Source organism: Schistocerca piceifrons, chromosome 8 (genome assembly GCF_021461385.2).
Source record: "Schistocerca piceifrons isolate TAMUIC-IGC-003096 chromosome 8, iqSchPice1.1, whole genome shotgun sequence".
In the NCBI taxonomy this organism is placed as follows: Eukaryota; Metazoa; Arthropoda; class Insecta; order Orthoptera; family Acrididae; genus Schistocerca; species Schistocerca piceifrons.
Window position 1 is genome coordinate 316,172,156 of NC_060145.1, and position 13,543 is coordinate 316,185,698.

Consider the following 13,543-nt stretch of genomic DNA (forward strand, 5'->3'; position numbering starts at 1 on the left):
TTATTCTGCAACTGTTTGGCTGTTATCATTTATCGTGAAGAATTTTAACAGTTGCTGCTTCAACCATGTTTAAAATTTTGCGTTATTATTATTATTACTAATGAGCTGAGCCAAAACTTTGTAATAAATCACTAGATTTACAACTCCAAAAACTATTAAAAACATGAACTATCACATAAACATATACAACAGTTCTGTTGGAAGCAATAAATAAATAAATTCACCCCTATCAGCACTTGCTTTCTTTGGAATGAAATGCAGTGAGGAGAAAAGAAAGACTATGGTGGTAACCAGAGGGACAGAGATTGCAAGTGACAGTTTAACATCAAAGACAGGATACTGACATTGAGGATAACTTCAAATATCTAAGTAGTGTTATAATGAAGAATGCAAGAATTGAGGCAGAAGTCAGCAAAAGGATACAACAGAGTAATGCATTTTATAGTCCACAAAAAATACTATGGCTGGTAGATGTACAGTCAGTAAGACATGTGTGGAGAGAGTGGTAGTGGTGGGGGTATGGGCTGGCACTGTAGGGGAAATGCTGAGCACTGGAGGGGAAGTGCCGTTCTAAACTGAAACTCACATTTTTTGTAAATATTAAGTGGAGCCCCTCCATGCCCACACTTTCATGGTGACCATTCAAAAAGATCTGTCACATCTGCTTTGGTTAGTGTATAAAAACAATTCCACTGAAAATGCAGTGATTTATTTTCGCTTGGCTTGTTAACTATTTGTGACTTACAGAGAAGCATCGTGAGTGGTGATTTTTGAGTAAAACCCACAAATTTCCCTGGTTGCCATGTTAAAATGTGCTTCTTTTGCAAAAACACAATGGAGTTTACAAAATGACGTCTCACTAACATGTTGAACAGACACAGTTGTGAGAGAATTCTGAAACAGTGTATTAAGAGATGACCTGAGGAAAAGTAAGGGTAATAGCTTACATAAAAGCACACCCTCTGTACAAAATAAACATGTAGTGACTTCAATTATGTTGCTCCCAAACCCATAGCCTTCTTGTTTCACCAGCTATTGATGGCCCTAAAAAATTAAATTCTTTCTTTAAAGAAGTCTCTAGTTAGCAGAATAATGTGGTAGATAAGGAAGTTTCGAATAATAAACATCTGAAAAAATTCTCTCCTCTTTGGATACTGTCATTTGCCAAAATCTCAAATTGTTTTTGAAATATGAGGAATATTGTGGATATTTCACTCTGGTCTTAGCGCTGGCACAACACGAATGCAAATGAGTGTGCTACATCACATAATTTTCTTGAGATTGGTGACAGATTGAGACCTCTACCCAAGTATAAAGAAAAATTTGGTATATTAGCCAAATTTCATATGAAGCAGCATATTATGTAATTTGCACTGAATGCAAAATCTTAGCAACCCCTAATTTTAGTTTTCAAACTTTTTTGTATTTCTTGCAGTGTCTTACTTCCACGCAGATATCACAATAACTATGATCATTAATGAAATGATGGTCACATCATCATGAACCTGACATATAAAGCTATAAGTAATGCAAAAATGATTTTTTTACTGAATTGTTTCTGTAAAATCATTTGAGAATGCTTGTAGGGCATGCACCTTGATTCTGTCATTGTCAATCAACCAAAATGTGGCAAACACTGTTGGCCTCCACTTCTGGGCAAATGAACGAACTCGCTCAGTGCTTCGGACATAAATTCGTCACTGCTCATCAGCCACCATATCCTGCACAGACTCTACTAGTGTGTGAGGGTGTTAGTATGTGGAAGGGAGGTGCCAATAAAGTGTAAGAATGTGCTGTACAAGGCATACTTCACCACCATGCTGATATATGCATTGAAGACGTGGACAGTGACAAGAAGAAAGAGGAGTAGAATCCAATCCAGTGAAATGAAATTTGAAAGAATTATGTTAGGGAAAATGAGGAGAGATGGATTGAGAAATGAGAATGTTGGGACTGAAATTGGAGAGCTGAAAGAATTGAGAGGAAAAGGTTAAAATGGTTTGGACATGTAAAGACTGTAGAAGATGGAAGAATATCAAAACAAGTTGGGGGAGATGAAGTCAGAGGGCAAGAGGGAGACTTAGAGCAAGATGGGTTGACTCAAAAGACAAGTTTAAGAAGACAGAATCTGGCCTGGAACAAAACGGTTATAGAAGAGGGATGATGGAAACACAGTGGAAAGTGAAGAAGTACCATAAATACCCCAAGCCAGCCTGATGCTGGATAATGGAGAAACAAAGATAATGATGACAACCTATTTGGAATTAGAAGACATTTAGCCTGTCTAATGTATCTTGCATACCAGGTAGAGCACTTGGGTCATTCATTTGTCTACTCAAGAAGTTTTGACTTCAATATTTCAGTGCTCTTTGAAATTCTTCTTACAGTATTGTATCTCCCACTCACTTTATATATTCAAAGTTTCCTTTATAAAACACAGTCTTCAAGAATTGGGTGTATACAGGGTGTGCAGTGAAAAGAGTGGCTACATATGACAGCAAAAATGGCTCTAATCTGGCTGAGCATTCTGTCAAATAGAGCTTGGATGATATACAAGGGTTTGTTATGAGGGTGGTTTGAAAAGTTCACAGAATCACCATGAGAGGTCAGCACTAGCGCAAATTGTTCACATTATATTCATTGGACTGTTGTCTGTAAACACGTGCCACGTGCCATGTCAGTGCTCTTGGAAGAGAGCTGTGGTGGTGACATGGCTCTGTTGTTGTTCCCACGTAGTGATTTGCAAAGATGGAAAATAATCGAGATTTGAACAGTGATTAAGTACTTCGTAAAGAAAGGTATGAAGGCAAAGGACATTCATGTTGCTTTCCAGAATACACTGGGGGACTCTGCTCCTTCATATTCAACTGTTGCCAAGTGGACAAATGAATTTCAGTTTGGTCAGAAGAGCTTAGATGATGATCTGTGCAGTGGTCAGCCAAGAGTGACACTACTCCAGAAATCATTGCAAAAGTACACAAAATGGTCATGGAGGATCGCCAATTGAAAGTGTGTGAAATTGCTCATGCTTGCCATATGTCATCTGAAAGGCTATATCACATTTTAACTGAAGAATTAGAAGTGAAAAAAATTATCTGCAAGATTGGTGCTGTGACTCTTGATTCTGGATCAAAAACGCATGAGAATGGGCATATCAGAACAATGTTTGGCTCGTTTTAGGAGAAATGAATAAGAATTTTTGCACCAGTTTGTGACCACAGGTGAAACTTGGGTGCACTACTATACCCCAGAGACGAAACAACAGTCAAAGCAGTGGAAACATGCTGATTCTCTGCCACTAAAGAAAGCAAAAAGACAATTCCTTTGGCGGGAAAGGTTATGGCAATAGTGTTCTGGGATGCAAAGGGGATTCTGTTTGTAGATTATCTCCCCACTGGGCAAACAATTACTGGAGAATACTATGCTAACCTCTTGGACAAATTGCATCAAAAGGTATGTGAAAAAAGGCCAGGTTTAGCAAAGATGAAAGTCATCCTCCATCAAGACAATGCACACCTGCACACGTGCCATCGCCATGGCAAAATTACGTGAATTAAGGTATGAATTGTTGCCACACCCACCGTATTCACCTGATATGGGTACACAAGACTTCCATCTCTTGCCAAAACTGAAAATTTTTGTTGGTGGATGAAGATTCATTTCAAATGACAAATTTGAAGCCTGAATTGACAACTATTTTGCAGGCCTGGAGGAAACTCATTTTTGAGATGTGATCAAGATGCTGTTACATCGCTGTACCAAGTGCATTAATCTACAAGGAGACTACATTGTTGTTGTTGTTGTTGTGGTCTTCAGTCCTGAGACTGGTTTGATGCAGCTCTCCATGCTACTCTATCCTGTGCAAGCTTCTTCATCTCCCAGTACCTACTGCAACCTACATCCAACTGAATCTGCTTAGTGTATTCATCTCTTGGTCTCCCTCTACGATTTTTACCCTCCACACTGCCCTCCAATGCTAAATTTGTGATCCCTTGATGCCTCAAAACATGTCCTACCAACCGATCCCTTCTTCTAGTCAAGTTGTGCCACAAACTTCTCTTCTCCCCAATCCTATTCAATACCTCCTCATTAGTTACGTGATCTACCCACCTTATCTTCAGCATTCTTCTGTAGCACCACATTTCGAAAGCTTCTATTCTCTTCTTGTCAAAACTGGTTATCATCCATGTTTCACTTCCATACATGGCTACACTCCATACAAATACTTTCAGAAACAACTTCCTGACACTTAAATCTATACTCGATGTTAACAAATTCCTTTTCTTCAGAAACGATTTCCTTGCCATTGCCAGTCTACATTTTATATCCTCTCTACTTCGACCATCATCAGTTATTTTACTCCCTAAATAGCAAAACTCCTTTACTACTTTAAGTGTCTCATTTCCTAATCTAATCCCCTCAGCATCACCCGATTTAATTTGACTACATTCCATTATCCTCGTTTTGCTTTTGTTGATGTTCATCTTATATCCTCCTTTCAAGACACTGTCCATTCCGTTCAACTGCTCTTCCAAGTCCTTTGCTGTCTCTGACAGAATTACAATGTCATCAGCGAACCTCAAAGTTTTTATTTCTTCTCCATGGACTTTAATACCTACTCCAAACTTTTCTTTTGTTTCCTTTACTGCTTGCTCAATATACAGATTGAATAACATCGGGGAGAGGCTACAACCCTGTCTTACTCCCTTCCCAACCACTGCTTCCCTTTCATGCCCCTCGACTCTTATAACTGCCATCTGGTTTCTGTACAAATTGTAAATAGCCTTTCGCTCCCTGTATTTCACCCCTGCCACCTTCAGAATTTGAAAGAGAGTATTCCAGTTAACGTTGTCAAAAGCTTTCTCTAAGTCTACAAATGCTAGAAACGTAGGTTTGCCTTTTCTTAATCTTTCTTCTAAGATAAGTCATAAGGTTAGTATTGCCTCACGTGTTCCAACATTTCTGCGGAATCCAAACTGATCTTCCCCGAGGTCCGCTTCTACCAGTTTATCCATTCGTCTGTAAAGAATTCGCGTTAGTATTTTGCAGCTGTGACTTATTAAACTGATAGTCCGGTAATTTTCACATCTGTCAACACCTGCTTTCTTTGGGATTGGAATTATTATATTCTTCTTGAAGTCTGTGGGTATTTCGCCTGTCTCATACATCTTGCTCACCAGATGGTAGAGTTTTGTCATGACTGGCTCTCCCAAGGCCATCAGTAGTTCTAATGGAATGTTGTCTACTCCCGGGGCCTTGTTTCGACTCAGGTCTTTCAGTGCTCTGTCAAACTCTTCACGCAGTATCTTATCTCCCATTTCATCTTCATCTACATCCTCTTCCATTTCCATAATATTGTCCTCAAGTACATCGCCCTTGTATAAACCCTCTATATACTCCTTCCACCTTTCTGCCTTCCCTTCTTTGCTTAGAACTGGGTTTCCATCCGAGCTCTTGATATTCATACAAGTGGTTCTCTTCTCTCCGAAGGTCTCTTTAATTTTCCTGTAGGCAGTATCTATCTTACCCCTAGTGAGACAAGCCTCTACAGCCTTACATTTTTCCTCTAGCCATCCCTGCTTACCCATTTTGCACTTCCTGTCGATCTCATTTTTGAGACGTTTGTATTCCTTTTTGCCTGCTTCATTTACTGCATTTTTATATTTTCTCCTTTCATCAATTAAATTCAGTATTTCTTCTGTTACCCAAGGGTTTCTATTAGCCCTCGTCTTTTTACCTACTTGATCCTCTGCTGCCTTCACTACTTCATCCCTCAGAGCTACCCATTCTTCTTCTACTGTATTTCTTTCCCCCATTCCTGTCAATTGTTCCCTTATGCTCTCCCTGAAACTCTCTACAACCTCTGGTTCTTTCAATTTATCCAGGTCCCATCTCCTTAAATTCCCACCTTTTGCAGTTTCTTCAGTTTCAATCTGCAGTTCATAACCAATAGATTGTGGTCAGAATCCACATTTGCCCCTGGAAATGTCTTACAATTTAAAACCTGGTTCCTAAATCTCTGTCTTACCATTATATAATCTATCTGATACCTTTTACTATCTCCAGGATACATTGAAAAATAAAAAATGTTTGAGTGATGTAAGTGCTTTTTTTCTATTCCGTTCCGAGAAATTTTCATCTCTATAAACTGGTCCCTTCTTTTAGTCAAACTCCAGCATACATTTCATTTTCCCCCAGTTTGATTAGGTACCTCATTATAAGTTACTCAATCTACCAATCTTATCTTTAGTATTCTTCTGTAGTATCACATTTCAAAAGCTTCTATTTTCTTCTTGTCTCAGCTATTATCACCCAATTTCACTTCTGCACAAGACTACACTGCACACAGATACTTTCAGAGAAGACTCTCTAGTACTTAAATTCATATTTGAACAACTTTCTCCTTTTCAGAAACCATTTTCTAGTTATTGCCAGTCTGCATTTTATGTCATCTCTACTTCTGCCACTGCCAGTTATTTTGTTGCCCAAATAGCAAAACTCATCAACTACTTTTAGTGCCTCATTTCTTAATTTCACTCCCTCAGTACCAACTGATTTTATAAAATATGTTTCATTGCAGATCAAATGAAAAGTGGCACAAATGTGCCAAAACTGGCATAGTCATTTGCATTAACAGTAATATGATCTGATTAAGATAGTATTATATTCCTCAGAAAGTAATTAATGTAAAAATATCTACATATAAATAAAGTGTCAAAAATCTTAAATGTACTTAGCTTAAAAAAAGATTGATAGAATATTGCTTGTACCGGTATGTTCTCATTGGATCACCATGATAGTGATAAGCTTTAATATACTCTTCAGGCCCAGGGACTCCTTCACGAAGGCCTTTAATGCCATAATGGTCATACACAGCTCGTCGTTGGGGATCTCGAAGAACATCATATGCCTCTGCTATCTGATAAAAGATTCGTTCTGTGTCAGCATCAGCACCTGGCTCCTCTGGGTGATATCGCAGTATCAGTCGATGGAAACTGCACACAATATAAAACACCTGACTGCTGAATAAATTTTTGAAAATGGTGATTATATTAATAGTTACTAATTTTGAAACCAGATTACAACAACAAGAGAAATTACAATTTTATTTATTATATTCAATTTCTATCCATCTGTAAAAAAAAAAAAAAAAAAAAAAAAAAAAAAAAAAAAAAGCAGGATACAGTTCACTGACAAGAAATCAAATCAAAAAGAAAAGAAGATGTATACAGTCACGTGAGAGTTTCGAAAGCCCTGATTTGTTAGTCAAACACCTGTTCTATGACATTCCATAAATTAATTTATTAACTATAATGTAATACTGTGATGTTAACAGCTACCCTGTTGGTCTTTTTAAATTATCAATTGTATTGTACTGTGCTTGTCACATTGTCTATTGCTGAAATGACCTAATGGAAATAAACATGTTGTTGGTGGTAGTGTCGGTGGTGGTGGTGGTGATGGTGGTGTTGTTGTGTTAGGATGACAGTGCTACACATGGCACAATTTGTTCAGTGAGATGATGTGGAGTCAGCTATCAGTTGGTCAGAGCAACCAACTGACAGACATGCAAAACTCAATACACTTATCATTTCTTGTAATTTCCTATGTACAAGAAATTGAACATTTGTATCAACATGCATAGCAATCCACATATAATATTGCTGCAGGAGATACAAATCAAAAGATGTTTCCATGCAGACACATGTATTGTGGTCTTATCCCATGTATCAACAGGGTCAACCTGTTATGTCAGATCTAATAATAATAATAATAATAGCTTTATTCAACATCGAATGGTACACTGCACATGTACAAAGAAACAGTAATGATTAAAGTTATTCGTACAATACGCAAGACACATTCTTCTGAATACGTCAGTAATGATTAAAGTTATTTGTACGATACACAAGACACATTCTTCTGAATATGTCATTAATTTACAACAAAATTATAATAAGATGCTTACTGAATTCTATTCACATAATTTCACAAAGCATTTGTTGTTCTTCATATAAGTATGGTACTCTTCTAATGTGTAGAAAGGGTGTTTTACTAAAAATTTCTTAAGCTGATGTTTCAGTTTAATTGTAGGAAGTGCATTAGCTAATTTTATACCTACGTACTGAGGCCCCTTTTCGTAAAGTGCTGTTCTATGGCTGCCAATGTAAAATCTTTCTTTATTTCTAGTATTGTACTGGTGGAAATCTGAATAAGTGTTTGTGTGCAGTCTTTCCACAAGCAATATGGCTTTTAGAAAGTATGTGTTTATAACAGTTAACACCTCTGTTTTTGGAAACAAGTTGCGACAAGATTCCCTATATTTTGCTCCACAGATTATTCTCACACCCCTTTTTTGAAGAATGAGCAGCTTATCTAGATTAGCTTTGGTTGTTGCCCCCCAAATTTCAATACCGTAGTTCAAGTGAGAGGAGAAAAGAGCTTGGTATGCAGTCTTTAGGACTACGGTGTCTCTACAGAACTTGCTATAGTACTGATTGCAAATATATTTTTGACAACTTAGTTGCTAGGGAGTCAATATGTGTGTCCCATTTCAGGTTGCTTTGGATTGTTATGCCAAGGAATTTTACACTAGAATATTTCTTTACTAATTCGTTGCCCATGTACAATTTAATTTCATTATTCAAACTACTTTTGTTAAACTCCATCAAACATGTTTTACTAGTGCTTACATTTAAGTGGCTTTCATTAAAAAACTGAACAATTTCTTTTGTCACATTATTACACTCGGCCTCTAGTTCATTACATGATCTTTTTTTTACATACAATGGACGTGTCGTCAGCATACAAAACAATTTTGGAATTTATAGTACAGTATTTAATATCATTTACATAGATCAAGAACAAAAGGGGGCCCAACACCGAGCTCTGGGGCTCACCATATTTTATGCAAGTGATCTCTGATTTGTAGACACCACTTTCCGTTTTAAGTAGAACAAACTGTTTTCTATTGCTCATATAACACTTTATTAGGTCATAAGCAGCACCTCTAATGCCGATGTTCCATAGCTTGTCTAATAGGATGTCAACGTTCACACAATCAAAGGCTTTTTCCAGGTCTAGGTATACACCTGCCACATGTTCCCCTAACACCTCTTCAATTAGTTGAGCAGCTGCAGTGCTAGTTGATTTACCCTTTAGGAATCCATTTTGATTTTCAAACATCAGGTTGTGTTTGTTAAGAAAGTTTATAATCCTGTTGTATATAACTTTCTCAACTATTTTGGAAAAGACAGGAAGGATTGAGACTGGTCTGTAGTTTTCTCTTTTGGTGTTGTCACCTTTCTTAAAAATGGGTGTTACCTGTGCTATTTTTAGTCTGTCTGGAAAGGTGTCTGATTCTATTATATTGTTGACTGGTGCAGACAGAGGTACAGACACATTTTGGTTACAGGCTTTTAAAACATTAGTATTTAGGCCATCATGCCCAGCTGAATTAGAGGGTTTTCGAGAGCTAATGATGCCCATTATTTCTGCACAGTTTGTGGGGGCTAGATGTATACTATGATCACATGTATTACCTTTAAAACTGTAGTGCATGTTTTTATGTTTGTTATTTATGGCTTCCCCTATGGAAGAAAAATATTCATTAAAAATATTTGCAACTTCCAGTTGGTCTTTTATGAGCATGTTGTGGTTAATAGTAAAATCCACACAGGATTTGTCATTGCAGGTTCTAAAACTGTTTATGACTGCCCAGATGCCAGCAGTTACGTTGTGTGAGTTTTGAAGCTTATTTGCAACATAGTTGCTCCTGGTCTGTGTGAGTAAGTCCTTATAGTGTGCTTGATATATTTTGAAGGCTTCCTTTAGCTCAGGAATCTCTCTATTATTCAGCATTGCACTGTGTAGTAGTTTTAATTTTTCCCTCACTTCAGTTACATTACTATTTACCCAAATATGTTTGTTTATATTTTTTGTTTGTTTCATTTTTGTGATTGCAACTGGGCATGTGGTATCAAAGCAGTAATAGAAGTCAGCAGCAAAGCTATCATATGAAAAGCTATTATTTTCAAACCATTTTATTTGTGCTAGCATGCAGTTTAGTCCATTTATGTTGTCATTCTACATTATTCTTTTAGTTACAAACTGTTGTTTTGTGGTGGCAGTGGGGGCCTCATGGAGTTCCAATTTAAGCTGTACTGCATGATGATCTGAGATGACTAGTTTTAAAACCGATGCGCTGTGGAATAGGTGGGTCATGTTTGTTATTATGTTGTCAAGACATGTTTTACTATTGCCAATTTCTCTAGTGGGTTCCTGAATGAGAGGAGTCAGGTTAAATTCATCACACAGACCATGTAAATTTTGGTGCTGACATCATTTGTTAATAAATCTATATTTATATCCCCTGTAACTATAATACTTACATGACCATTTGGCCCAGAAAATGTTGTGTCTATATATACAAGCAAGTCAGAAAGATTTACAAAAAAGGTATCTGTATTTGCTGCAGGTGGCCTGTAAACACCGATAACTGTTATGTTATCTCTACCCCATTTTAGGTTTATTGCAGTAAATTATGAGACTCCTTCCAAGCTGAAGGCACTCACATCAATTACATTAAAATTGCTTTCATTTACAGTGAAAATTGCTACACCTCCCCCAGTCTTGTCTTTTCTACTGAAGGCTGTGCAGAATTTCATACACAGTGGTTAACTAATGCTAATCAGAACTTCATTGTACCAATGTTCAGTTACAACTAATATATCGGGTTTGTCAATCCGTGAAATTACATCTAGATCATTATGCTTATTTCTAAGACTACCAAGATTCTGGTGTATGATTTTAAGGCCGAGATTTACCTGCTGGACCTTAGAGGATAATTTTGGACTAGCAATGAGGCCAGCAGGCTTCACAAGTTTCCCTGGCTTGCCAGCAGTGGCTGGTGTTGTGGCAGATTTTGTTGAGGTGGGTTGTACCACCCTATGGCAATGGACTTCTTTTCATCACTTTGTGAACAATGTCGCCTGACTTCCTCAATAATTTTGCTACTAATGATCTTTTTGCCTCTTTTGTTCATGTGCAAACCATGAGATGTGTGCAGCTCCCTTTCTAGAGAGCTGACATCTACCAGACACACATTCTGAAATTTACTACATAGAGCTTTAATCCTGTCATTTGTTTTATGAACTTCCTGATTCACAATAGACTGTTTCATTAGTGGTAGTGGGTGAGCAGATGCCCCTCCTGACACCACTAGATCCCCTGTGATGGAATTTGTGTACTTCAGCTTTCTGCATCTAATGATATTGCATGTTCAAGTGTTTGAACATTTTCTAAAAGTTTGTGAATCATGTAACTGAGATGGAATCCAAGTAAGAGCCTAGTATTCACCTTGTTGGATGTGGAAAACTGCCTGAAAACCACTTCCAGGCTGGCCGGCACACCAGCCCTCACTGTTCATCTCATGGGAAGAGTCAATCCAGAGCCGGCGCACATCCCCATCCCTGAGCAGGTTCTGTCTGAGAAGGTTGTCTGTACTAAGTGTATGACATTGTCTATTACTGTAATGACCGAATGACAATAAAGTTATTATTATTATTGATATTATTATTATTGATATTATTATTATTATTATTATTATTACTGTCATTGTTGTTGTTGAGTAGTTAGCAAGGGTATGCTTCATATTGGAAAATTTCTTACGAGAGGTGTTTGTGAGTTTTGCTACTGGGTAGTTAGGCCCCAAATCAGTGGTTGCTTGTAGGGTGTTCACAAATTTTTAAATACAGATAAATATCAGAGTGTGAAATTAATAGCATCTGCTGTATAGCAGTTATGCTTATCAACATATTTATACAACTTCAGCTGCTGTCAGTAATATAATAATAATATGCATAACTTGTCTGAAAAGAGGAAGAATTGTTTTTGTGGAATTTTGTTGTGTTGCACATAATTAAGTACAGTTTATAGCAAGAATGAAATAATGTTTAAGCTTTTGCTATTGTCCATTTCACAATTTTGTGTAAGTGGGAGTTTTTGTGCTTTTTTTATGTTTATTTTTTTGAACACATGTACAAGATCCCTAATTCATGTATTAGTTAATGAATTAACTCCTGGGCTGAAAATCAGACATTCTTACTGTGCACTCTTACTTACATTTGTTATACACTTCTTAGTTACACATTTACATGTAGTCATGCTTATTTGATTTCGCACTTTCTCAGACAATGGATCTGGTCGGGGAGGCCTTACTTTCTTTGTGGCTAATTTTGTTTTCTGTTAGTGCTCAATACAGGTTCAACAGAGTTGATGTTGACACTGCACAGGAAAGCCAATTCCTGCACAGTAAACCACCAACTCCAAACACAAACTGCCATTTGTGGAAATTATTAAATTCAAGCAGTACTATCCATCACTTGACTAGAATACAAATGAGGTGCTGAGAGCTGTAAGGATCAAAAGCACACCTCCTTTGACCGTCCCCCCCCCCCCCCCCTCTCACCCACCCATGTTGTTGCTGTTGTAGTCTTCAGTCCTGAGACTGGTTTGATGCAGCTCTCCATGCTACTCTATCCTGTGCAAGCTTCTTCATCTCCCAGTACCTACTGCAACCTACATCCTTCTGAATCTGCTTAATGTATTCATCTCTTGGTCTCCCTCTACGATTTTTACCCTCCACGCTGCCTTCCAGTACTAAATTGGTGATCCCTTGATGCCTCAGAACATGTCCTACCAACCGATCCCTTCTTCTAGTCAAGTTGTGCCACAAACTCCTCTTCTCCCCGATTCTATTCAATACCTCCTCATTACTTATGTGATCTACCCATCTAATCTTCAGCATTCTTCTGTAGCACCACATTTCGAAAGCTTCTATTCTCTTCTTGTCTAAACTATTTATCATCCACATTTCACTTCCATACATGGCTACACTCCCTACAAATACTTTCAGAAACGACTTCCTGACATTTAAATCTATACTCCATGTTAACAAATTTTTCTTCTTCAGAAACGCTTTCCTTGCCATTGCCAGTCTACATTTTATATCCTCTCTACTTCGACTATCATCAGTTATTTTGCTCCCCAAATAGCAAAACTCCTTTACTACTTTAAGTGTCTCATTTCCTAATCTAATTCCCTCAGCATCACCTGACTTAATTCGACTACATTCCATTATCCTCATTTTGCTTTTGTTGACATTCATCTTTACCCTCCTTTCAAGACACTGTCCATTCCGTTCAACTGCTCTTCCAAGTCCTTTGCTGTCTCTGACGGAATTACAATGTCATCGGCGAACCTCGAAGTTTTTATTTCTTCTCCATGGATTTTAATACCTACTCCGAACTTTTCTTTTGTTTCCTTTATTGCTTGCTCAATATACAGATTGAATAACATCGGGGATAGGCTACAACCCTGTCTCACTCCATTCCCAACCATTGCTTCCCTTTCATACCCCTCGACTCTTATAACTGCCATCTGCTTTCCGTACAAATTGTAAATAGCCTTCCGCTCCCTGTATTTTACCCCTGCCACATTCAGAACTCGAAAGAGAGTATTCCAAACAACATTGTCAAAAGCT

General features: G+C 37.7%; 1 protein-coding gene across 1 annotated transcript in view; it reads right to left on the reverse strand.

Moving 5' to 3' along the window:
• LOC124712311 (dnaJ homolog subfamily B member 13-like) overlaps window positions 1–12,934 on the reverse strand; it is a gene marked incomplete at its 5' end in the record, with an annotated part of 98,772 nt that extends 85,838 nt beyond the window's left edge. Inside the window, 2 exons of the mRNA XM_047242603.1 lie at window positions 6,771–6,995; window positions 12,921–12,934. Coding sequence (XP_047098559.1) covers window positions 6,771–6,995; window positions 12,921–12,934 — 239 coding nt within the window. The remainder of the gene's footprint in view (window positions 1–6,770; window positions 6,996–12,920) is intronic.
• Window positions 12,935–13,543: the final 609 nt, after the last annotated feature.